This window comes from Oncorhynchus mykiss, chromosome 4 (assembly GCF_013265735.2).
Source record: "Oncorhynchus mykiss isolate Arlee chromosome 4, USDA_OmykA_1.1, whole genome shotgun sequence".
In the NCBI taxonomy this organism is placed as follows: Eukaryota; Metazoa; Chordata; class Actinopteri; order Salmoniformes; family Salmonidae; genus Oncorhynchus; species Oncorhynchus mykiss.
Window position 1 is genome coordinate 19,868,111 of NC_048568.1, and position 27,447 is coordinate 19,895,557.

The 27,447-nt window shown below is 43.2% G+C and overlaps 1 protein-coding gene across 2 annotated transcripts; it reads left to right on the forward strand.

Annotated features, from left to right (window-relative positions):
* Positions 1-60: 60 nt before the first annotated feature.
* On the forward strand, positions 61-27,222 carry si:ch211-243j20.2 (uridine-cytidine kinase-like 1). 2 transcript variants are annotated; one of them, XM_021600515.2, is made up of 16 exons: positions 61-365; positions 834-860; positions 1,404-1,609; positions 5,850-5,956; positions 6,826-6,996; positions 11,051-11,122; positions 16,024-16,213; positions 16,368-16,429; positions 19,559-19,578; positions 20,341-20,439; positions 20,605-20,698; positions 20,818-20,880; positions 21,405-21,527; positions 21,976-22,083; positions 23,495-23,651; positions 25,405-27,222. In XM_021600515.2, exons 1-16 carry the CDS (start codon positions 274-276, stop codon positions 25,464-25,466), a joined length of 1,653 nt encoding a protein of 550 aa, XP_021456190.1. In that variant the 5' UTR covers positions 61-273; the 3' UTR covers positions 25,467-27,222. The 2 variants fall into 2 exon arrangements, with proteins under 2 accessions (XP_021456190.1, XP_021456191.1); XM_021600516.2 differs by lacking the exon at positions 19,559-19,578 and adding an exon at positions 18,734-18,750 and having other exon boundaries at positions 97-365.
* The last annotated feature ends 225 nt before the right edge of the window (positions 27,223-27,447 follow it).

Below are 27,447 nucleotides of genomic sequence, written 5' to 3' on the forward strand. Positions count from 1 at the left end.
TGTAAATCTCTCTCGGACAAGGTGTCTTGGCTCTATTTACTCTCATATTCGAAAATGCTATTATCGTCAAAGTAGACATGCACAACTACAAATCAAGTGGTTTGAAAGCTATTGAGGTTTGAATGCGCGAATATCTAACTGGAAGCTGGTTTTACCACAGTGAAGTGAGGATGGAGCGCACTCCACGCACGCACGTGTACACAAAAGGTGACGTCAGGACGCTTCATCCGGTGTTTGTTTACGCGCGGTCTCCGGTGTGTACGAGATGGAAACATGGCAATGAAAATGAACCAAAACGATGTCCAGATGCCACAAAAAGAAGAGGGGGAGAAAGAAGAAGACCGGTCGATGTCTAGATCTGACAGGTATGTATAAATAATTTATATGTTTCAGGCTAACAAACATAGCAATACAGAGTGTGCCGTGTGGGTTGGCATGCTAACCAGTCAGCTATCATTAGCCAGGCAAAGCTAATATTTATTTGAAATAAATTATTTCTGGTAGCTTATACTCAATATCTCAGCTACAACGATGGAAGCAAGCTAAGTATGTTGCTTAGTTATGGTGTATGTACTCAATGAATTAGCTAGCCAGCCGGGTAGAATAACGCTTCATTAATGCTACATTAGCAAACGTTAGCTAATGCACAGTCACATAGACGTGGCAGTGAATGTGGGTGCAATGATTCAGATCTCAGATGCCGAGTTGGCATTATAACAGAGTAGCAACAGTGAAAATGAACATCCAGGTGTTCATTTCAATAGTCTAAAGTGTGTTTCTCTCCTTCGCCTATTTGAATTACCAACATTTTTTCACTTGTCCTGTGTTTTCAGATCAGTGCAGGTGAAGAGGAAAAGTAGGTAAGGAAATCAGTTTTAGACATACAGTCCAGCTGTTGTCACACATTTCGATTTTCTACTCTCTTTGTCCAAATGATGACAGCCTTACTCATGCGAGTGCCTGCCCCATGCCCCCCAGCAACTGTGTGATTTCCTGGAGAGGGTGGTCAAGTTTTCCCCCATTCTCCCTCACCTACACAGACAGTACAGAACTGCGGAGCGCTACTGATGAGGGTTCCTCGAGTGTATGGACCCCCTCTCTTTTCTCTCCACAGGACAGACACATTGTAATCAAATTGCCCAGATCATTGTCCTGATCATAATCATGGGGCAGCTATGAGCTTAAACGGCATCTCTGATGGTATATATGGATATGATGGCTTTTGTGAGTGGATGTTTGAAGTGATTCATGTCACAGATTAATCAAAGTTAATAGCTATAATACAATCCTCTTCAATGGAAAATCTGGGTTATGGGTTATCCAGTGAAGAGCGCTAAATAATGACTAGGCAGAATTTGAGCGGAACTAACCTTTTTGTCCCTTGTGTTATTGTTGTTCACCAGTGGCAGTGGAGATGATTCTCTGGGCAGTCTTCCGAAACACCCCCGCTGCCCTCTGACCCCCTCACTGTCTCCACGGAAACGGACCACCAGCCAGAGCAAGACTGAGCCTCCTCTTTTGAGGACCAACAAGAGGACAATCTACACTGCAGGAAGGCCCCCCTGGTACAATGTCACTGGGACCACCTTCAAAGAGGCTTTCGTTATTGGTAAGAGAGCTATCATTTCACATTGTTGTTAGTGCTCGGCTACCCGAGCCCGGAAGGCCCCAACATTATACTTTGACTTAGGGCCGGGTAGGGCCTGTTTTTTGTTCAACAATCACTAGGGTACGTACGGGTAGGGCTCGGGTATCACTAAATTGATCACTAACATTTTGAAGCTGAGCCATTTGAGCATTACAGTCCTATATGACTAAGATCATAACATGGTGTCTGAAGTGCTTCAATCTCGTCAAAGATAAGACAGGATAAATTATTTTTTTCAAATTATAATGTTCCTTGAGTTTTGTCGGAGTTTAGAGTGACCAAAAGAAGCTAACAGCTAAATGCTCTTCTCTCTTCGATTGTTGAGCAGAGCCAGAGATACTTAAAAAAAAAATATATATATATATATATATATATATGTATGTATGTATATATATATATATATATATTTTCTTTATTTTTTACCCAATTTCATGGTATCCAATTGGTAGTTACGGTCTTGTCTCATCGCTGCAACTCCCATACGGGCTCGGGAGAGGTGAAGGCCGAGAGCCGTGTGTCCTCCAAAACACAACCCAACCAAGCCGCACTGCTTCTTGACACAATGCCCACTTAACCCGGAAGCCAGCCGCACCGACGTGTCAGAGGAAACATCGACCGTGCATGCATTGCGCCCGGCCCACCACAGAAGTCGCTAATGCGCGATGGGTCAAGGACATTCCTGCCGGCCAAACCCTCCCCTAACCCGGACGACGCTGGGCCAATTGTGCGGCCGGCTGCGGCAGAGCCTGGACTTGAACCAGGATCTCTAGTGGCACAGATAGCAGTGCCTTAGACCACTGCGCCATGAGCCAGAGATACTTTTGAGGAGATGGGGAAACTCCATTGAAATCGTATCAACTCCCATTGTGTACATTGCCCATGGTACGGCAATGGGCTGCACGATGCCTTCTAGGCGACTCTGGGACAAGGAGAGCTCTCAAGGAGAACCCAACATTAGCATGAATTTTGTCAACAGTAAGTACAACATTTCAAATCTTTTCCGAAGTGTGAGAAGTAACTTATCTGTGAGCTTTCGAATCGTGACATTACATACTTTTGAGGAAAGTAGGCAGGTTTCTTGACTCATACCCTAACTTTGTGAGGGTTTTGCGTGACGATTAGCTTAGCAACCACATGGCGCAGCATGACACCGTGAACACGATTGGTTGACAGTCTGCTGGGTGTGGTGTTATACGTTTCTCCATACATTGCCCAATGGGATTCATATCTCCTTTCTCTAAATCTCTGGCAGAGCAGCCCAAGCGAGCCATTGCTATGGTTACTCAGACTCAGTGCCTCCATTAGCAATGCGCATGAAGAGCGAGCTGCCTGCACATGGAGCAAGTGACAGACAGAGAGGAGCAGTTCATGGTTTTACTAATAGAGAAAGTTGTTTCGGCTAGGGCCTAAAATTTAACAGAAGAAATCAGGATTGGGTAGGGTAGGGCCTGAAAGTGGTAGGCATGGGTTGTACTGTAGTTGTTGAAAATTCATGTCCGTGCAGGGCTCTAATTGTCATGACTCATTACCTGCAACCTCAAACTCAACTTAATGAACAGAAATGACATGCACGGCAATGGTCAGTCACCAGACATTGTCCTGGAGTGTTGATAGGCAGTGTGGAAATTGAAGAGACATTTTGAAAAAGTTTTTCAGAAATCCTAAAATAATAGGATCTCATCAGTGCTCAGGGCAACCTCCATGCTAGCTTAGGTTGTAGCTTACAGTGCCTTGCGAAAGTATTCGGCCCCCTTGAACTTTGCGACCTTTTGCCACATTTCAGGCTTCAAACATAAAGATATAAAACTGTATTTTTTTGTGAAGAATCAACAACAAGTGGGACACAATCATGAAGTGGAACGACATTTATTGGATATTTCAAACTTTTTTAACAAATCAAAAACTGAAAAATTGGGCGTGCAAAATTATTCAGCCCCTTTACTTTCAGTGCAGCAAACTCTCTCCAGAAGTTCAGTGAGGATCTCTGAATGATCCAATGTTGACCTAAATGACTAATGATGATAAATACAATCCACCTGTGTGTAATCAAGTCTCCGTATAAATGCACCTGCACTGTGATAGTCTCAGAGGTCCGTTAAAAGCGCAGAGAGCATCATGAAGAACAAGGAACACACCAGGCAGGTCCGAGATACTGTTGTGAAGAAGTTTAAAGCCGGATTTGGATACAAAAAGATTTCCCAAGCTTTAAACATCCCAATGAGCACTGTGCAAGCGAATATATTGAAATGGAAGGAGTATCAGACCACTGCAAATCTACCAAGACCTGGCCGTCCCTCTAAACTTTCAGCTCATACAAGGAGAAGACTGATCAGAGATGCAGCCAAGAGGCCCATGATCACTCTGGATGAACTGCAGAGATCTACAGCTGAGGTGGGAGACTCTGTCCATAGGACAACAATCAGTCGTATATTGCACAAATCTGGCCTTTATGGAAGAGTGGTAAGAAAGCCATTTCTTAAAGATATCCATAAAAAGTGTCGTTTAAAGTTTGCCACAAGCCACCTGGGAGACACACCAAACATGTGGAAGAAGGTGCTCTGGTCAGATGAAACCAAAATTGAACTTTTTGGCAACAATGCAAAACGTTATGTTTGGTGTAAAAGCAACACAGCTGAACACACCATCCCCACTGTCAAACATGGTGGTGGCAGCATCATGGTTTGGGCCTGCTTTTCTTCAGCAGGGACAGGGAAGATGGTTAAAATTGATGGGAAGATGGATGGAGCCAAATACAGGACCATTCTGGAAGAAAACCTGATGGAGTCTGCAAAAGACCTGAGACTGGGACGGAGATTTGTCTTCCAACAAGACAATGATCCAAAACATAAAGCAAAATCTACAATGGAATGGTTCAAAAATAAACATATCCAGGTGTTAGAATGGCCAAGTCAAAGTCCAGACCTGAATCCAATCGAGAATCTTTGGAAAGAACTGAAAACTGCTGTTCACAAATGCTCTCCATCCAACCTCACTGAGCTCGAGCTGTTTTGCAAGGAGGAATGGGAAAAAATTTCAGTCTCTCTATGTGCAAAACTGATAGAGACATACCCCAAGCGACTTACAGCTGTAATCGCAGCAAAAGGTGGCACTACAAAGTATTAACTTAAGGGGGCTGAATAATTTTGCACGCCCAATTTTTCAGTTTTTGATTTGTTAAAAAAGTTTGAAATATCCAATAAATGTCGTTCCACTTCATGATTGTGTCCCACTTGTTGTTGATTCTTCACAACAAAAATACAGTTTTATATCTTTATGTTTGAAGCCTGAAATGTGGCAAAAGGTCGCAAAGTTCAAGGGGGCCGAATACTTTCGCAAGGCACTGTATATTCTACATTTGGCCGGGGTCCTTCTGGTCATCCCAGTAAGGCACCCCTGTACGCTTTACACACCATAATGAAATGAACCATGTGTATGAATTACCCAGCCGGACCATACTTTGTTTAAACACATCTGATTGGCTTGAGTGCTGCTGACTGAGACAAAGGCTATCTTTAATACGCAATCTGTTACTTTCAATGAGCCGGACTTGACTGGTTACATTTCACACTTGGATGTGCTTTGGTTGATGATTCCTGTAAAAAGGCCATCCTGCTGTTCTGCTCTGGCCAGCACTCTGCTTCTGTTGATTGAAGGTTAGAAAGTCTGCTCATGTAGAATAACCAACCTGCCTCAGAGGTCTGAGGGAGAGGAGAGATGGTAAGCACATAAAAGGAGCCCTGAATCATCAGAGCCAGAGCTGTTTGTTATTGTCTCTAGGCAACAATTCCAGACGGATTTAATTTAATTTGCTGGATGGGTTGCTTCATGTTCTGTGTCAGTTAGTCTGATGGCCGAGTTTCATTTGTTGTGTCAACATAGCTCAATTCAAAGTAAAATATTTTGAAAAACAGCTTATCCAGACAGTTTTCAGTTCCATTTTGTTATCTTGAATATTTTGTCTGTGCAAGTTTATAGCCTAACTCCGCAGTTTTGAACTGCACCCTGTGTTATGTGCACCTCTCTGGTTTATGTATTCAGTACATTATGATAGGGGTTCCAGGAGCAGACACGACAAGCACTGCATCCAGATTTTCACAACCACAGCAGGTATTGTTGGATTTATTCCCAGGGTTGTTGTTCTGGGTTCCTAGTGTACGTTTGTCAGGAGCCCTGTCTTACCCCCTCATGTTTCTTCCTGGAGGCCTCTGTGGAGGAAGTGCTTCTGGAAAAACCACGGTGGCCAATAAGATCATCGAGGCTCTAGATGTTCCCTGGGTGGTCCTCCTCTCCATGGACTCTTTCTATAAGGTAAACTATAGGGCTCGTTCTATAAGGTAAACTTGCATAATAAGCTATGTTTATAAGTATGGCCTGGAGTTTATCATTGGTGAGGTCACAGGTTCAGGAATAACTCCTGGGTATACTTATAGGACATTCTGTTGAAGGTAAACTAGCCAATGAATGTAATTTCATGACCCGCTTCATGCTGAATGCTTTATTGGCTCCCCCTCTGATTTAGTATAGAGGCAGCAACACCTAGGGAGCACAGAACTATCAGTACCCTCTAGAGGCATCCTCAGTCTACCCAGACAGAACCACTCAACTCAATCGCATTCGGAGACCACTGCAGCTGCTCCAATAGGCTGATTGAATTGGTTCCCTGTTGTTAAAGAAAGTTGCCTCTGCTTAACTTGATCAGTGAAGCAGAACAACAACCTGGTGGTTGTGTGTACCCTGCTCTGTCCTCAATCCTCCAAACGGTCAGTAATTAACCCTGATTTGAGCTTTTATTTAGCTTTAAACCCCTAACCAATAAGGGAACGAATGGAATCATTCATGTCAATTATGTCCCTAGCTGTGATGGAAACAAAAGTCGATGGCTTTTAAGTATGTTTTACTGTAGCGGCCATGTTTTTTTTTTTTTTTATGTGACAAGGGAATGGCTCTAACAACTCATGCTTTGTTGCACAAATAGGCCCCCACACCTAGGTACCTGTGCACATCGCAAAGGCATGGACAGTAGGAGTATTTAAATAGCTCCATCTTGCCCTTTGATAGGCTAGGTGGAATGTTTGCCATATTGCTTCAACCAATCCAATCCTCTCAGATCTACACAAATGCAGGTCAGGCAAGAGTGTAATTGAATTCCTGAATTGTGACCTTGTCCCCCCCCCCAGGTTTTGACCAAAGATGAGCAGGAGCTGGCAGCTAAGAATGAGTATAACTTTGATCACCCAGAGGCCTTTGACTTTGAGTTGCTGGTGACTGTTCTGAGGAAGCTGAAGAAGGGCAAGAGCATTAAAGTACCCGTCTACGACTTCACTTCTCACTGCCGCCGCAAGGAGTGGGTAAGGCAGACTCAGTAAATTGTCTTAAAGCAATAATCCACCCAAAACCACGTATTCAAATCAAATGTTATTTGTCACATGCGCCGAATACAACCTTGCCGTGAAATGCTTGCTTACAAGCCCTTAACCAACAATGCAGTTTTAAGAGAGAAAGTAAATAAAATGACAAATTAATTAAGGAGCAACAAAAAAATAACAGTAGTGATGCTATATACAGGGGGTACCGGTACAGAGTCGATGTGTAGGGGCACCGGTTAGTCGAGTTAACATGTAGGTAGAGGTAAAGTGACTATGCATGGTTAATAAACAGAGAGTAGCAGCAGTATAGTCTGGATAGCCATTTGATTAGCTTTTCACGCATCTTATGGCTTGGGGGGTAGAAGTTGTTAAGAAGCCTTTTAGACCTACACTTGGCGCTCCGGTAACTTGCCATGCGGTAGCAGGTAGAACGGTCTATGACTTTTTTATATAACTGTAATATGTGAGAACTATTTTTTTTGGGAACAAATATTTCATTTTGTTGTTATAACAACCTTGCTAGCAACGTGAAAATTTTTGTGGAAGTCTACATTGGTGGAAAAAGTAGTCAATTGTCATACTTGAGTAAAAGTAAAGATACCTAAATAGAAAATGACTCAAGTAAAAGTGAGTCACCCAATAATGTACTACTTGAGTAAAAGTCAAAGTGTTTGGTTTTAAATATACTTAAGTATCAAAAGTAAATGGAATGGATAAAATGTACTTAAGTATCGAAAGTAAAAGTATACATCAGTTCAATTTCCTTATATTAAGCAAACCAGGTGGCACAATTTTTAAAAATAAATGTTATTGACGGATTGCCAGCGGCACACTCCAACACTCAGACATAATTTACAAATTAAGCGTTTGTGTTTAATAAGTCCATCGGATCAGAAGCAGTAGGGATGACCAGGGATGTTATTTTGATAAGTGTGTGAATTTGACCATTTTCCTGTCAAAACGTGTAACAAGTGCTTTTTGTCGGGGGGGGAATGTGGAGTGAAAAGTACATTATTTTCTTTAGGAATGTAGTAAAGTACAGATACCCCCAAAAACTACTTAAGTAGTACTTTAAAGTATTTTTACTTAAGTACTTTATGCCACTGGGAATCTATTGATACTCAAGTTGACTACAAAACCCACAATGCAATGCTCTCTCTCTGGGCCGGCTAGGTAGCTAGCAAAAGTAGCTACACACAATAAAGCCAAAGTCAATATCAGCATATTAAGTAGCTGGCTAGCTGTAAAATCGCCTAAACAAACTGGACTATCAATGTAAGAGTCTACAATCTCACCAAGTTGATCCTGCTATTTGTCTGTGTACCTTCAGACATTGCTATGGCAATACAGTGCCTTCGGAAAGTATTCAGACCCCTTGACTTTTCCCACATTTCGTTACGTTACAGCGTTATTATAACATTGATTAAATTGTTTTTTCCCTCATCAATCTAAACACAATACCCCATAATGACAAAGCAAAAACAGGTTTTTATACATTTTTGCAAATGAATTACTAATAATTTTTAAAAAAATGAAATCGCATTTACTTAAGTTTTCAGACCCAGTACTTTGTTGAAGCACCTTTGGCAGCGATTACTAAATTGAGTCTTGGGTTTGGCACACCCGTATTTGGGGAGATTCTCCCATTCTTCTCTGCAGATTCTCCAACTCTCAGGTTGGATGGGAAGCATTGCTGCTCAGCTTTTTTCAGGACTCTCCAGAGATGTTCGATCAGGTTCAAGTCTGTGCTCTTGCTGGAGTAAAATAAAAAGTGTTTATCAAATCAAAATATATTTTTGGTTCTTCAAAGTAGCCACCCTTTGCCTTGATGACAGCTTTGCACACTCTTGGCATTCTCTCAACCAGCTTCATGAGGAATGCTTTTCCAACAGTCTTGAAGGAGTCCCCGCATATGCTGAGCACTTGTTGGCTGCTTTTCCCACACTCTGCGGTCCAGCTCATCTCAAACCATCTCAATTGGGTTGAGGTCGGGATATTGTGGAGGCCAGGTTATCTGATGCAGCATTCCATCACTCTCCTTGATAAAATAGCCCTTACACAGCCTGGAGGTGAATTGCTACAGAATAAATCACTGACAGTGTCACCAGCAAAGCACCATCACACCTCCTCCTCTGTGCTTCATGGTGGAACCACACATGCAAAGATCATCTGTTCACCTACTCTGCGTCTCACAAAGACACAGTGGTTGAAACCAGAAATCTTACATTTGGACTCAAAAGACAGATTTCCACCGGTCTAATGTCCATTGCTCGTGGTTCTTGGCCCACGCAAGTCTCTTATTGCTGTCCTTTATTAGTGGTTTCTTTGCAGCAATTCAACCATGAAGGCCTGATTCACGCAGTCTCCTCTGAACAGTTGACGTGTCTGTTACTTCAACTCTGAAGCATTTATTTGGGCTGCAATTTCTGAGGCTGGTTACTCCAATTAACTTATCCTCTGCAGCAGAAGTAACTCTGGGTCTTCCTTTCCTGTGGCGGTCCTCATGAGAGCCAGTTTCATCATAGCGCTTGATGGTTTTTACGACTGCACTTGAAGAAAATTTCAACGTTTTTGAAATGTTCCGCATTGACTGACCTTCATTTCGTAAAGTAATGCTGGACTGTAATTTCTCTTTGCTTATTTGAGCTGTTCTTGCCATAATATGCACTTTGTCTTTTACCACATAGGGCTATCTTCTGTATACCACCCCTACCTTGTCACAATACAACTGATTGGCTCAATGGCATTACGAAGGAAAGCCATTCCAGAAATGAACTTTTAAGAAGGCACACCTGTTCATTAAAATGCATTTCCAGTTGACTACCTCATGAAGCTGGTTGTGAGAATGCCAATAGTGCAAAGCTATCATCAAGGCAAAGGGTGGCTACTTTGAAGAATCTCAAATATAAAACATATTTAGATTTGTTTAACACTCCTTTTTTTTGGTTACTACATGATTCCATATGTGTTATTTCATAGTTTTGATGTCTTCACTATTCATCAACAATGTAGAAAATAGTAAAACAAATAAAGAGAAATGCTGGAATGAGTAGGTGTGTCAAGACACTTTCAATGATTGTCTTTTGTGTCTCGGCAGTAATCTCAAAGAAAATGCTTGTATGAATTTTAAACCACTGCATGTATTGACTATCAACAATGAGTATGTTGTTATGAGAATTGCATTTTGCGTTTTAATGTTTACTTTCAAGACTCAATGTAATTTCATGGCTGAAAGAAGTACATCTATCCAGGAAAACAATAACATTACTTGTAACAAAAAAAACAGTTTTCTATCACCAGGGGGTAATAATGTGATAAATGAATGAAACATGAACACTAAACCTCTCTCTCTGTACGAGATCCTCTTTCTCTGATCAATACAGACGTAGCCTGGTCATTCACTGCAGCTCCGAGCTTGTCAGACTCCTGGAATGGGATCGTGACAGTCTGTAGCTCCCTGACTAGGCAGTACTACCTGAGTGATCTGACACACACACACACACACGGTTAAATCTGGGCCTTTTGAGTCACTGACAGTCCATCTCTTGTTTTGGACATCTTGATTTTTAATTCTGATAACATCAGATCTTGACGAGTCAGTTGGACCTGCTCTGCTCTGCCACCTCAGGGACTACTTTCTGTGGTGCAAAAAACAAAATCACATCAGATAGCTGCAGTGGTAATTACAGCACACAAAGGGCTGTTAATCAGAGGGGGATAGGGCGGAGGAATGGGAGGAGGGATTTGGAGCGGCGCACAAACATTTTAGTTTAGCTGTGAATGTGGTGCTGACAGGACAGCAGACGGGTGCTGCCAAGGCGCTGTGCCCCTCACACCTCGTCAACCCACCGGTCTCCCTCTGCCAGACATTTGCCCACGCATTTACCTGGCACACCTGGTGGGTACATCTATCATAAGGCCCAGTCCCCGTTCTGCCATATGCTGTCTGTCTGTCTAATTATGTACACTGTACATAATAATCTGCTTTGTGTGGTGAGAAACTCTTTTTTTTATGGTGTTTTTTTTCCTTCTTCAGAAAACTGTCTACGGTGCCAATGTTGTCATATTTGAGGGGATTCTGGCATTTGCCAACAAGGAGCTTTTGAAGGTGAGGCTGTGTTATTTTAACCTGCTTTTAAGGTGAGTGTAAGAAGATGAAATGCTCACTTTTCCTTTCTACAGTACTTGGTCTTCTCTCTGGTCTCCAGTCATCCCCCGCTCCCTGCTCTCTTTTTCCTGCTCCTCTCTTCTCCCTCCCTCTTACCCCACCAGCCTAGCAGACCTGATTAATTACTCTGCCATGCTGCAGAGATGCCAGCCAGGCTGATTAATGGAGTGCCGCTGCCATCCTGAAGCAGATTCAGGGAAATTAGATGGATTCTCTCTGCTGGATGGCTCTGTATTCACTGTTCTACGTTCCCCTGCTCACAGCTATCTGCTATGATTAGGTTTCAGGCAGGGGCTGGCTATGGGTGACTGGGCTGGAGAATGACTGATAGAAATGGAGGGTCTGGGGGGTGGGGTGTTGTTGGGAACCCAGTGCTGCAGCAGTCTTGGCTAGAGTAAAACATAACTAAAGAAGCCCAGCTCTCTTCAGAGAAGAATGCATGAATCATTTCCCTTTAGAACAAAGCAACAATACTACTAGTACTGTTGTAGTAGAATTGATGGCAGTTCTTCAGGCAGCCCTTGTCAGCTTTGATTATCTTGGTCCTCTTTATTACAACGTAGGTAAACAACTTTTCACAAAGACCATGTTGGCTCATCTAAATCCATGAACTATCTAGACAAGTATGATCCCATGAGGTGACCAGATAGACCCAATCACATTTGTCCTGGACTTGTGGCATGCCTTGGACTCTCCTTGCCTCTTCATTATAACTAGAGCAGGGGGTTTCCAACCTTCTCTAGCATGAGCAGGACTTTGCTTCTTTTTTTTTTTAAGTAGCCAAGTACAATTATAAAAAATATATATATTCTAGCTTTCAAATAGGCACATTCTTCTCTTCCCTGCAACTCTTCCCCAGGTCCATTGTGCACTACTTTATCTATACTATGTTTTGTGTCAATATACCTGGTAAAATAATGGTTAATAAAGGGGGGGGTATATATTGTATATTTTCCAAAATTATATTTTCTCATTTTTATTTTTCATTATTTAATTTATTTTTAGTTTTTCACTATCAAAATTACAATTGTTCATAAAGAAACAACCACATTAGATGTTTTGGGTCCATGTCAATGGTTAAATCCCATCAGAAGACAATTTGGAAAATGGAAAACAAATTGATTTGAGTGTAATTCCCTATTTTAATTGGTCAAACGTTTTCTGTAAGTCTTCACAAGGTTTTCACACACTGTTGCTGGTATTTTGGCTCATTCCTCCATGCAGATCTCCTCTAGAGCAGTGATGTTTTGGGGCTGTTGCTGGGCAACACGGACTTTCAACTCCCTCCAAAGATTTTCCATGGGGTTGAGATCTGGAGACTGGCTAGGCCACTCCAGGACCTTGAAATGCTTCTTACGAAGCCACTCCTTCGTTGCCCAGGCGGTGTGTTTGGGATCATTGTCATGCTGAAAGACCCAGCCACGTTTCATCTTCAATGCTCTTGCTGATGGAAGGAGGTTTTCACTCAAAATCTCACGATACATGGCCCCATTCATTCTTTCCTTTACACGGATCAGTCGTCCTGGTCCCTTTGCAGAAAAACAGCCCCAAAGCATGATGTTTCCACCCCCATGCTTCACAGTAGGTATGGTGTTCTTTGGATGCAACTCAGCATTCTTTGTCCTCCAAACATGACGAGTTAAGTTTTTACCAAAAAGTTCCCATTTTGGTTTCATCTGAATATATGACATTCTCCCAATCTTCTTCTGGATCATCCAAATGCTCTCTAGCAAACTTCAGACGGGCCTGGACATGTACTGGCTTAAGCAGGGGGACACGTCTGGTACTGCAGGATTTGAGTCCCTGGCGGCGTAGTGTGTTACTGATGATAGGCTTTGTTACTTTGGTCCCAGCTCTCTGCAGGTCATTCACTAGGTCCCCCCGTGTGGTTCTGGGATTTTTGCTCACCGTTCTTGTGATCATTTTGACCCCACGGGGTGAGATCTTGCGTGGAGCCCCAGATCGAGGGAGATTATCAGTGGTCTTGTATGTCTTCCATTTCCTAATAATTGCTCCCACAGTTGATTTCTTCAAACCAAGCTGCTTACCTATTGCAGATTCAGTCTTCCCAGCCTGGTGCAGGTCTACTGTTTCTGGTGTCCTTTGACAGCTCTTTGGTCTTGGCCATAGTGGAGTTTGGAGTGTGACTGTTTGAGGTTGTGGACAGGTGTCTTTTATACTGATAACACGTTCAAACAGGTGCCATTAATACAGGTAACGAGTGGAGGACAGAGGAGCCTCTTAAAGAAGAAGTTACAGGTCTGTGAGAGCCAGAAATCTTGCTTGTTTGTAGGTGACCAAATACTTATTTTCCACCATAATTTGCAAATAAATTCATAAAAAATCCTACAATGTGATTTTCTGGATTTTTTTCCCCTCGTTTTGTCTGTCATAGTTGAAGTGTACCTATGATGAAAATTACAGGCCTCTCATCTTTTTAAGTGGGAGAACTTGCACAATTGGTGGCTGACTAAATACTTTTTTGCCCCACTGTATATACAAAGATGTTCCTTTTATATTATTCTCTTAACCTACACACATACATACACACCAACCATGGGATTTTCTCATGAAGTCTCACCACAGATTATTACCATTCAGCTGACAGTTCCAGTCTCCCCCAGATATGAGAGCTCTGGAGGGGCTCTCCCTGTCCTATCTTATCTCCCCAGAGTTACAGCCGGGTCGGTTCAAACATAGGTTAATGGGCCTCTTCGTTCTCTTTCGACACACACATACATTCCTTTCTTCCTAGGTCTATGCTACATAACCTCTTCCTAATGAACAAACATTATTTATCATTATATAAAGACAGGGTAGAATTCTGTTAGTTATAGTTCTACGTTAAACGTATACATCATTTAGTCATTATTCATGAAAATCCCATAACAGAGAATCACCAGCTGCAAGAGCGACATCATTGATGTATACAGAGAAGAGAGTCGGCCCAAGAATTGAACCCTGTGGCACCCCCATAGAGACTGCCAGAGGCCCGGATAACAGGCCCTCCGATTTGACACACTGAACTCTATCAGAAAAGTAGTTGGTGAACCAGGCGAGGCAATCATTTGAGAAACCAAGTCTATCGAGTCTGCCAATGAAGATGTGGTAATTGACAGAGGCGAAACCTTGGCCAGGTCGATGAATACAGCTGCACACTATTGTTTCTCATCGATGGCGGATAACATATCGTTTAGGACCTTGAGCGTGGCTGAGATGCACCCATGACCAGCTCTGAAACCAGATTGCATAGCGGAGAAGGTGCGGTGGGATTCGAAATGGTCGGTAATATGTTTGTTGACTTGGCTTTTGAACACCTTAGAAAGGCAGGGTAGGATAGATATAGGTCTGTATCAGTTTGGGTCTAGAGTGTCCCCCCCTTTGAAGAGGGGGATGACCGCGTCTGCTTTCCAATCTTTGGGAATCTCAGACGACACGAAAGAGGTTGAACAGGCTAGTAATAGGGGTTGCAACATTTTCGGCTGATAGTTTTAGAAAGAAAGAGTCCAGATTGTCTTACCCGTCTGATTTGTAGGGGTCCAGATTTTGCCGCTCTTTCAGAACATCAGCTGACTGGATTTGGGAGAAGGGGAAGGCTTGGGCGAGTTGCTGTGGGGGGGTGCAGTGCTGTTGACCGGGGTAGGGGTAGCCAGGTGGAAAGCATGGCCAGCTGTAGAAAAATGCTTATTGAAATTCTCAATTATAGTGGATTTATCAGTGGTGACAGAGTTTCCTATCCTCAGTGCAATGGGCAGCTGGGAGGAGGTGTTCTTATACTCCATGGACTTTACAGTGTCCCAGAACTTTTTTGAGTTTGTGTTGCAGGAAGGTGATTTATCAATTCGGCTATTGTACAGAGAGGCTGGCCTAAGCTGGGCTAGGATGATAAGCCAAACAAACAATGCAGGTAATTGGATGCACTTTCAATTTCATTCTTTCAATAGAAGTGTCATATTATTTTTGTTGTAATTGTGGCTCACTTAGTACTAAATGTTCTTATCAACCGGTTTATTTACTTTCCTATAAATTGGCTCCCTCTCAACCCTTTGTCATGACTCCAACAAACATTACCGTGCTGGCTGCACCAAGAGTCAGGTCCTCTCTGGCACGGCAATGACCTGCCATCTTTAAGCTGCAGTGGTGTAAAACGTTGCTAAACTGCCCTGCTCTAGTTTTTCCCCACACTGACAGAGGTTCCAGTAAGAGAGAGAGCGATAGAGGGGAAGGCTGAGTATGATCATGGGGAGCGGCTGGAGCCCCACTCCTCATCTCCTCCTCCTATAGGGTGACAGCTGTGATGGCCCGGTTGGTCAGGAAGCAGATTTACTTTCCCAATGACTGACAGTCTCATTGGTTCTCTGAGTTTACGCTCCCAACACTCAATGGCCAGATAGTCATCAATAGCTCTTGTTTTTGAGTTGTTGCCTATTCTTGTGTTTCCGTCACATACAGTGGTGCTGCTTGACCATTAATCCTCCTCACTTTAGTTTTTGCTGAGGTTAGAGCTTTGAGTTCTGGCTTTAGTTTCCCCTGACTGGCTGGCTAGCTGTATCTGTTGATGTGTGTTCAGGAAAAGAGCTTCAAACACCCAATAGGTCGTCAGATTCCCATTGAACTTATTTTGACCCTAGGACATTGATTCTCCAACCATCATGTAGGTGGGCCACCCTGAATGTTGCTGTGGGGGCATTTACCCAGCACCCCGTCCTTGAAATGATCTTCGGGAAATACTGCCCTATTAAAAGTCAGATCTGTCATGTTGAGAACTTCTGCCATTGGTTATGTACATGACCTCTCTTACCCCTTTTGTCTCTTCCTCTCTGTCCATCTTCCTCCCCCAGCTGCTGGACATGAAGGTGTTTGTGGACACCGACTCAGACATCCGTCTGGTCAGGCGTCTGAAGAGGGACATATCGGACCGCGGCCGGGACATCAACGGGGTCATCAAGCAGTACAACAAGTTTGTCAAGCCGTCCTTTGAGCAGTACATCGAACCCACTGTGCAGGTGGCGGATATTGTGGTCCCCAGGGGTGAGTGGCTTGTAGGTAGATGCATACTACCAGTGTGTTACACTGCTTCTATGTATAGAATCTTTAGATTCAATTCAGGACAGTAAAAACTTTTTACAAATGATATCTGTAGTGATTCTGCTATAAAAGATACGTGTGTGTTTGATTATTTTAGGGGGCGAGAACTTTGTTGCCTTGGATCTGATTGTGCAGCATGTTCACAGTCAGCTTGAAAAGGTATGTGTAAATAATAGGCTTTTATCTCCTATACCTCTGCCCATAGACCCTAACCTAAAAGCATGTACCTATCTCTGTACATGGTGTCGTCTCTTCGGCTCACACCATGCTCAGTTTTTGCATGACCCCTATCCCATGGTTCATGATTTGGGCCAGGAGTTTTTCCTGACCACCTTCCCTACCAGGAAAAACTCCTGACCTAACCCATGACCTCTGAACCCTGTCCTATCTCTCAACATGGGTGGGTCAGTACTGGATTAATGATCAACGACGAGTCTCATTCTCATAGGATCTCTCAAGACTATATGTCCTATTAGGACAGCTATAGGAGTCTGCTGATCTTATCTACACTGTTTCAATCTGGTAGTTCCAAGGTAATCCTGAATTCCCAAAGGCTGGTCTCCAAGTAGAAGTTGACCCAACCAGTTGCCCACCTCACTTCTCCCATCTAGTGGCTGGGATTCAGCACCATAGGTTTATGAATTTGTCATGTACATTGCCTGTCTCTGGTATCAGGCTGAACCCATCCCTCTGTACACCAAGGGAACGTAACAAGAAAGGATTTATTTAACTGAAAGGCACACCTGTGTGTGGACATGCATGCGTCAAAGACACCCAACTTATCTGTCAGTTCCATGACCCATAAATCCTAACTGGCATCGTTAACACTGTACTTTCTGTTGTCCCTACAAACATTAAGTACACCTTCCAAATATTGAGTTGCACCTCCCCCCACCTCCTTTCTTCCCTCAGAACACTCTCAATTTGTCAGGGCATAGACTCTACAAGGTGTCCAAAGCGTCATGTTGATTCCAATGCTTCCTACAGTTGTATCAAGTTGGCTGGATGTCCTTTGGGTGGTGGACCACTCTTGATACATACGGGACACTGTTGAACTTGTAAAAACCCAGCAGGGTTGCAGTTCTTGACAGAAACCGGTGCGCCTGGCACCTACTACCATACCCCGCCCAATGGCACTTCAATATTTTGCCTTGCCCATTCACCCTCTGAATGGCACACATACACAATCCATGTATCAATTGTCTCATGGCTTAAAAATCATTCTTTAACCCGTCTCCTCCCCTTCATCTACACTGATTTTGAAGTGGTTTGACAAATGACATCAATAAGGGATCATAGCGCTCAGCCGGATTGACCTGGTCGGTCTGTCGGTCTGAGCAGGTGTTCTTAATGTTTTTCCCACTCAATGTGTGTGGCCCTGTGGTGTCCTGATCCATCATCACTGTAATGTGACAAACCATCTGTCACAGAGAGAGATAAGATGGAAGGTTTCAAAGACCAGCTCAAAGGTGCTCAGTTACACTCTATTTAACAGACTCGCTGTACTTTGATTTCTTTTGGAGACGGTTGTGTGGGGAGTGACACGTGATCACGTGACTTCTGTCTAAAGTGTACGCCATTCCCGTTCAGAGTCTCACCCGTCGGGGTGTGTGTGTGTGAGAGATCGAGAGAGGCCACCGCGTGTGTAAAAGCAGATCGTGTGTGTGAGGATTTGTGGATTAAGGGATCTCTAATAAAAGGCCATTGTGTGGATCAAGTAAAGAATGGTGTCGAGTGGGGGGAGACAGCGGCAGCTCGTCCTCCATAGAGTGAGTGACTGATGAGGACAGGGCCTGTTGTAGCCTAATGAACCATAGCACCCTCCATATGGCAAGACTACTACCACTGGGCCCACTATAGTACTTCTGGTTAGGAAACCCCCTGGTTTGGTTAGGATGCCACACTTTGCCAGTAGCTTTTGGGGCATTCTGTTTGATATGTACTAGATACTATGTAGGAACGACTTTGTTTATCAGACTAATGGATAAAACGAGTAAATCAAATATGATGCACCTCCATGGGGTTTCCATATGGAAAAGGAGCGGAACACTTGACTTTTTTTATTTTATTTAATTTTTATTGCCCATAAAATTCACATTTCAAATTAAATTCCCATGCTGTGCACTGGGCCTTGTTGTGAGATTAGAGCACCATAATTTAGCCTGGTCTAATGCAGGAGTAGAACCTGTACAGAGAAAGAGGTACCGGTTCAGGCACTGAGCTTATCTGATGGAACACTGTCTGTCTGATTCATGGCAAAATGGAGGGGAATGTAATATCATTGCCTGGTGTTTGTGTTTATTTAAAAGGGCGGTGGGGACTGGGGACATTTGGCTTTGTTTGGAGGGTTGGAATGGCTTGTCTCATTTCATGAGTTTTGTTTTTATTTCTCTCCTCCCTGTGTGTGTTTGTAATCAAATACTTGCTAAACCCTGACCGAATAATGCACTCTAACCGCCTCAGCGTGAAATCACAGTGAGGTATGACTGCCACACCCCTCATATCTCTACCGGTCTCTGTCTCGTGCTGCCTCTGTCTTTTTCATTCTGTTTCCTCTCAGCAGAAGCTCAGAGAGCACAGGAAGGACAAAAGGAGATATGCCCAGTCTGACAGAATACTCATGTTACTATTTATTTGACAATTTTGGCTTCTTTTTTTTTTTTTTCCCCCACTGATGTTGACATGATCAACTAATCAAGGTGCCCAGGAAAATGTTTTGTGTAAAGCTAAATGAGGCTGTGCAGCTCCTTTTCTCTTTCTTCCACACCACACCACTTCCACACCACACCAGTCATGAAAGCTATCGCTAACACCAGAAGGATGACATCGCTATGGTTCCACTGAGCTCTGGTTAAGACCTAAAAAGACAAAAAAAAAAAAACAGCTGGGAGTCGCTGATGTCATGAATTCCTTTTTACCGAAAGATCAGAAAGCTAACGTCACATTAACCAAGGACAGAGTATGACCTTGAGTTTAGCCCTACATGTTCATCATAGGACCTCTCGCTAAGGCCGTTGCAAAGATGATTATTTTTTAACTACACCCAGTCAGAGCTCATAACCATGGTGATGTCGTCTGGTCTTGAAGCCGTCCCCTCGCTGAGCTGAACAGGGGCCCTGACCCCTGGCCGTCACACCTCTCAGCTTCTCCTCCACAGATATCATAGGGCCCCTACTCTGTCCTGTTGCTGTCTAATTGGGATGTATTTTCTTTCTTTTCCTCTTTCTTTCCTCTCCTCTTTGTCATCACTCTTGTTCTCGCAAAATGAATATTTGTCACCTTCTCCAGAGGAAGCTCCGCTGGGATATGTGAGGATAAACTCCTGCATCTTCCTCCTTCTCTTAAGTTTTATCGTCCCTCTCATCTGCTCCTCTTTTATGATTTAGTAGCATAGCCCCCTGACAAAAGCTAACAACCTTTGTTTGCTGTCATTGCTATTTTTCCAAGATATTGTTTTTCATTTACCTCTTAACCAATTTGCCTGATTCTTTCAGTTTTCGCTATGATTTCTACAGTCTTAACTATCCTGTATTTTGGTACCAGATATATACGTTCAAAAGGCTAATTTCAGTGCAGTACTACAGTATTTAGAGAGTGAGTTGTCTTGGCTTCGAGTATTGGCAACAACAATGCAGAACACATAGCAACGTGCTCAATTGCTTTATGGCATTTCTATTTATCAACAGAACCACTGTTTAGAACAGTACAACGTAATAGTTATTTTCTAGATTGGAAATGGTCCTCGTGATGTCACGTTGAATTGTCTGCCGGTAAAGCACCATATGCTCCAGACAGTGCGAGAGGAGCCTGTTAAAGCATTGCTGTTGCCAGTACCTGTACACTATTCCCCCACCCAACTTTGCCTGGCTGTGCATCTGTGACCACCATACTTGCAATACATGTTTACGAGGAAGAACGTAAAATATCCCAGTGGTATCTTACCTTTGTCCCACTGGTTTGATGTGACGTCTGTGTTGTACTGTGGTCCCTCCTGCAGGGGGCAGTGTTGTCTGTTGTACTGTGGTCACTCCAGCAGGGGACAGTGGTCTGACTGTCTCTCTGTTGTGTAGGTCTGCTCTGGCCTCGGCCCACCAGGGACAGCCCCTACCCAAGACCCTCAGCGTCTTGCAGAGCACCCCACAGGTCCGCGGCATGCACACCATCATCAGGTAAGGCCGTAGAGCTCTGGTTGACCGCTGGGGGCCGGTTTCTCACCCTCTCAACACTGACTCTGCACTGCCACAAGTTTAGAATGAATACACACACACACACACACACCCCTCACGCTCATTCCCTGTCCCCTAACCCTGGTGTGTGTGCCTGCCTGCCTGCAGGAATAAAGACACAAATCGTGATGAGTTCATCTTCTACTCTAAGAGGTTAATGAGGCTCCTGATAGAACATGCCCTCTCCTTTCTGCCCCTCAAGGTGAGTGGCCCTGCATGCCTGCAGACGCATGACCAATATTATATTGCCTTCTACGCCCTGTGCACAATCATACACTAACACTGGTCTCTTCTCTCGTCCTTTCCTCTCATCCTCTCTAGCCTGTGCAAGTGGAGACTCCCCAAGGTTCCATCTATGAAGGGAAGAGACTCAGTGGTAAAAGGGTAAGGCTCTATGCAGATACCTCCCCACTTTCACAGAGGGTTTTGGGCCCTAAACTGCAATAAAGTATCAATGTCATCCCCGATATTACATTGCAGCTACATTGTCACAATTACTCTGATTGCTACTTGTAACCATTGGCTGAAGATTGTACAGTGATTAGACTAGTTTATCTCTCCAGTCCTTTTATTCATCACCATACATAAAGCACTATAGGCATTGTTAACATTCGTTTTACTAGACAGTGAAAACCCTCGAGTCATAAAGTGTGTGGATGGGCCTGAGAGGATCGTTCATTCCAGTCTTTTTATGGTGATGTGTTTGAGTGGCTCTCAGTGGGAGCAGCTCTGTTAGGCAGCAGGGTTGTTAGACATCTGCAGTAGAGTAATAGTCATATCTCCTACCATCAGGCTCGGTAACATTGAGCTCTCACTATGCTGGTCCTTCAGGTTGCTCAATGGAAGTTTACTTATAAAATAAACTGTGAAGGAGTATAAAGTGTGTGTGTGTGTGTTTGTGTGTGTAGATCACAGGTGTGTCCATACTGAGAGCAGGGGAGACCATGGAGCAGGCGCTGATGCATGTGTGTAAAGACATTAGGCTGGGGAAGATCCTCATCCAGACCAACCATGACACTGGAGAGCCTGAGGTAACACACAGAAACCAGTCATGTAGTTCAAAAAGTCTTCTGTTTGTTTGGCCCTCTTATCCGTAAGGCTGCATACACACCCAGACATGAACTCTTCAACGCGAAGATCATCAACAAGGAGTGGATGGGGTCATCTTTTTTTGCTTAGTGACTTCATTCAAGGCTAGGTGTCAGTCTCTGGGCTAACTGATACACACTGGCCTTATTGACCTCAGGTTCACTGCCTCATCAGAATTGCAGACCAGCCATACTTGGGAGAAATACTGTGGGTGTGATGTCTATGCCAGCTGTAGCCTTCAAGCTTTGCACCATTTTTTTCTTCAGCTTTACTGGTTTCATTCACCACAGATGCTCAAAATGTGACATTTTAAGTTCATGAAATGCCCAAATAAAAACCATTGTATAAAACGTCCCATTGTATTTAACATTTCCTATCGCCCCTGTCCAGCTCCACTACCTGCGTCTGCCTAAGGACATCAGTGAGGACTATGTCATCTTGATGGACAGCACTGTGTCCACTGGGGCTGCTGCTCTCATGGCCGTCCGAGTGCTGCTGGTCAGTTCTACCTCATTCTACTCCTCTGGTCTAGTCTATTCAGCATTAGTTGGGTATTATAGTTCAATCGAAATATAATAGTAGTTTCTAGTAGAAGTCTAATATTCTCATGTTTGTCTTCTCCACCACACACCTATGTTGATGAGACGTTCGGGCTTGGGGGGTTTATCTATGGTTCTGCATCCAGATAATGTTGTTTACCCTTGAGACATGGCTGAACATGACAGATGGCAGAGTAGGCCTTGTCCTTGTTGGTTGTTGAGATGGCAGAGTTGTCCTTGTTGGTTGTTGAGATGGCAGAGTTGTCCTTGTTGGTTGTTGAGATGGCAGAGTTGTCCTTGTTGGTTGTTGAGATGGCAGAGTTGTCCTTGTTGGTTGTTGAGATGGCAGAGTTGTCCTTGTTGGTTGTTGAGATGGCAGAGTTGTCCTTGTTGGTTGTTGAGATGGCAGAGTTGTCCTTGTTGGTTGTTGAGATGGCAGAGTTGTCCTTGTTGGTTGTTGAGATGGCAGAGCAGCAGCTCTGCTAGTGGAGACTGGACGGCTACAGCAGCAGGAGATTAAGGAGAGATCGGGATGCTTGTTTGCCGTCATAAAACACAGTTTGAGGTCCTTTTTCCTCATTGTGATAAGACTAGAGGTCTAAATGTACAGGTCCTGTGCTTTTAGCCTTCGCTCCTTGTGAAATGTAAACCTCTGGGGAGAATTATCGTCATCCACTATGCCTTTTGTTTGTCCTCCAAAAGCAAACTTCACTGCCTCCATGACTATCTCTTTTTAAAGCTAGAGTCCTTAGTTACTGCATACATTTTGGGACTTATAAAGTAGTTATACATACCCATTGATTCTTGAAGAATTTAACTTTTATAAATGCCTCATGAGTTTAGTTCAACTGTCGTACCCCATCATAACCCAAAATATATAAGCCTGTTTTAGACCAATGTTTGTAAACAATGTAAACAAACACCGTATAGCCTCACAACATGGTTAAAACTACAATTTATATCATGGATGGTCAGTCTTCGCATCCGTAGCTCAGTCTCTGGATTTGAATGGTTACATTTCTCCAGTTCCATCCCTCCGCTTCTTACCAAAACAGAGGTCGGGGTGACCGCTTTGTTAGTGTTTCGAATAAGGATTGTAGCTTTAAAAAGATAGTCACGGGGGTGTGTGTTTTTACTGGAAGCAGTGGTTGAAGTATGTCATGAGTGCAGAAGACCTATCAGACTAAGGAGTCCCTTTTGACAGGTAGCAGTGGGAATGGGAAGAGCTTGCGATCCCAACCGGTCTGGAAGGGGCTGCCTCGCTCTCCTTACATATTGTGCTACTGTCACAGAAACTCCCCACTAACCACCACTCTTTCTTCAATCGTGATTGAAGGCCACAATTTGCGTATGTCTGTCACCTTTTGTAGGACCATGATGTCCAGGAGGATAAAATCTTCCTGTTGTCTCTACTGATGGCTGAGATGGGCGTCCACTCAGTGGCCTACGCCTTCCCTAAGGTCCGCATTATCACCACTGCCGTCGATAAGAAGGTCAACAACGAGTTTCACATCATCCCTGGCATTGGTGGGTGCTTCTGCTATCTATCGGTCTGTCTCGCTCTCTCACACACATTGTTCTCAGTCACTCTCACTTAATGTGGGTTTCCCTTCAAAGCGGTGTCCTAATGCAGATCTCGTGAGTCTGCTGTTTGTGGTGTGAATGATCATTAGTGATATGACCGTCACAAGTTAAACTTCCAGGTTGTCAGATTGTGCCTTCAAAGTATTCAGACCCCTTGACTTTTTCCACATTTTGTTACGTTACAGCCTAATTCTAAAATGTATTATAGTTTTTTTCCCACTTCAATACCCTATAATGACAAAACAAAAAATGTTTAGAAATGTTTTCTAATTTATAAAAAATAAACTGCTCGCATTTACATAAGTATTCAGACCCTTTACTCAGTACTTTGTTGAAGCACCTTTGACAGTGATTGCAGCCTTAAGTCTTCTTGGGTATGACGCTGTAATCTTGGCACTTATGTATTTGGTGAGTTTCTCACATTCTTCTCTGCAGATCCTCTCTGTCAAGTTGGATGGGGAGCGTTGCTGCAGCAGGTTTTCATCAAGGATCTCTCTGTACTTTGCTCCATTCATCTGTCCCTCAATCCTGACCAGTCTTCCAGGCCCTGCCACTGAAAAACATCCCCACAGCATGATACTGCCACAACCCTTCACCGTAGGGATGGTGCCAGGTTTCCTCCAGTCGTGATGCTTGGCATTAAGGCCAATGAGTTCAATCTTGGCTTCATCAGACCAGAGAATCTTTGGGTGCCTCCAAGCGGGCTGTCATGTGCCTTTTACTGAGGAGTGTCTTTTGTCTGGCCACTCTACCATAAAAGCCTGATTTGTGGAGTGCTGCAGAGATGGTTGTCCTGGAAGGTTCTATCTCCACAGAGGAACTCTGAGCTCTGTCAGAGTGACCATCAGGTTCTTGTTCACCTCCTTGACCAAGGCCCTTCTCCCCCGATTGCTCAATTTGGCCGGGCGGCCAGCTCTAGGAAGAGTCTTGGTGGTTACGAACTTATTCCAGCCACTGGGGGATCTTCAATTCTGCAGAAATGTTTTGGCACCCTTCCCGGATTCTGTGCCTCGACACAATCCCGTCTCAGAGCTCTACAGACAATTCCTTCGACCTCATGGCTTGGTTTTTGCTCTGACATGCACTGTCAACTGTGGGACCTTATATAGACAGGTGTGTGCTTTTCCAAATCATGTCCAATTAATTGAATTTACCACAGATGGACTCCAATCAAGTTGTAGAAACACCTCAAAGATGATCAATGGAACTAGGATGCACCTGAGCTCAATTTCGAGTGTCATAGGGTCTGAGTATTTATATAAATAAGGTATTTCTGTTCTTTGTAATAAATATGTACACATTTCTAAAAAGCTGTTTTCCCTTTGTCATTATGGGGTATTGCATGTAGATTGCTGAGGATTTGTATTTATTAAATCCATTGTATAATAAGGCTGTAACATAACAATGTGGAAAAAGTAAAGAGGTCCGAATAGTTTCCGAATGCACTGTAGCTGCTGCCACAGCCATTCAGACCCAAGTGGATGGGCTTTGTTATGAATCACCCCAGACTGACGGTTTTTAATTTTATTTAACCCTTTTTTTATCATAAGTTGACAGCGAACACATTCTCATTTACAGCAATAACCCATATGTTCCATCAGCACTGCCACTGATCACACAATTCTCACTGACGCTAGTCCAACTCATGTATTCACAATGACAATATGACTGACGGCTCTCTTCTCCTCTCTTCCAGGTAATTTCGGGGACCGTTACTTTGGGACGGACACTCCCTCGGACTGGACCGAGAGTGATTAAAGGATGGACTACTGAGCTGAAGTTTTGCTGAGGGGGAAGTAGGGGGGGGCATCACACATGCACTTAGCCATGCCAGCCAACCACTGATCAGCTCCTAAGAGCTAAAGATTCCCCCTCAGTCAGCGCCCCTCTGCTGCTTATCATTTCATGATGTCCTGGGCACTGCCCTTGTGCTAACTCTACCCTCCTGAGGAGGAAATGTGATATTAGCCTAGCTTTGCTAGCGATGCCCATTAGCCCATACCTATCTATCTATCCACTGATAAAAAAAATACTTGATTTGTGATTTTGCTTGTTTGATTTTTGTTGACGCAGCAGGACCTGTAAAGTTGGAGAAAGAATCAAGAGAAATAAAAAGCCTCTTTCGGGTTGAAGGATGACCATTTTCTAGTCCTTTTGATGTTTTCCTGTTGAGTTGACCCATAGAAATAGTTAAGATGACAAATCACACCACAGTATGAAATCAGGGAAGATGAGAGTAGGACAGTCTGTGGCTGTTAGTGCCAGATCTCACCTGTGCTTGAATAACATGTGTGAATATAATGGTGATGACCATTGTTATGCACAGGGAGACTTTGTATTATAACTGAGAGGAGCAAGTTACAGACTGAGGGTACAATGGACCAGGTAGGTAGTGAAAATATAAGGTCGTATAGCTCATGGGTAGCTTTAAGCTCAACATAGCCTTAGTATTACTTAATATACATCAATGGACATTATGGACTGTCCTCTCTGGAGATTGTGTGCTGTTGCCTTAGCTGTGACAAAAGTCTCGTGCAAAGAAATTACATTTTTTTATGGTTTAAGATGATTGGCTTTTTTTGGCATTATTTAGTACTTGAGGCTGTTTTTATTATAAGGATTTTATTTGGTTTCCTCTCACTTATATATTATAGGTTGGTTGATGCAGAAAATTATTTTTTTAAACTTTGCAGCCATTTCTCTGGGTAATAAATAGAATGTTATTGCATGCTTCATAAACAACAGGTGTAGACTAACAGCTTACTTACGGGCCCTTCCCAACAATGAAGAGAAAAAAATCATAGAAAAGTAATAATAAGTACACAATGAGTAACGATAACTTGGCTATGTACACAGGGTACCAGTACCGAGTCGAAGTGCAGGGGTATGAGGCAATTGAGGTAGATATGTACATATAACTAGGAATAAAGTGACTAAGCAACAAGATAGATAATAAATGTGATGAATCAAAGTTGGTGCAAAAACGGTCAATGCAGATAGTCAGTTTAATTATTTTGTTACCGATTTGAACTACTTAGCACTATTTATACTTGAATATTTTTCCTGTGTAAATTATTTCCTTGTGTATTTAATGTTTTCTCATTTAAATTGATACCCCTGGTTAGTTCACAAAGGCTGTACAATGTATGTTGTAGTATAATTAAGAACTTACAGCAGGAGAGGTGGCTCTGACTGTAAAACTACTCAAATGAAACCATCATGGATCATCTGTATCTTGTTTTAATAGGCTGACCAGCTTGACCATGTACATATTTTGTTTTCTGGCCTTCATAGTTACAGGATTGCAAGGCAGAACCTTGAGGATTCCGTGGCTTTGAGTGTTTAAATATAGTGTCTTAAAAAAGAGGATACCCAAAATATCCTCAGGCATTTTTTTTGCCAAAACTATGCATATGCATATTGTTAGCTAAGAGACATTTGGATGGTAAGCATAGTGTTACATATTTGTCCAGTTGTGTGTGTGTGTATATAATAAAAACATATATTTCCCTTAGGGAGAGTGTTTGTCTTTGCTGGGTCTCCATGTGTCAAATAAGGCTTCTCTATAGGGCATCAGCTTTAGCTATATTTGTTACCTCACCTGCATTTCTGTTTTGTATAGCTTGAACTGTCCATGGGTGTCTGCTTACTACTGTATATCTGCTTGTGTGGTTGACACAGCTTGGTTACATGTATATGCTCAACAATGTTCCATGAATCTAGATTTTTTTTGTGTGTT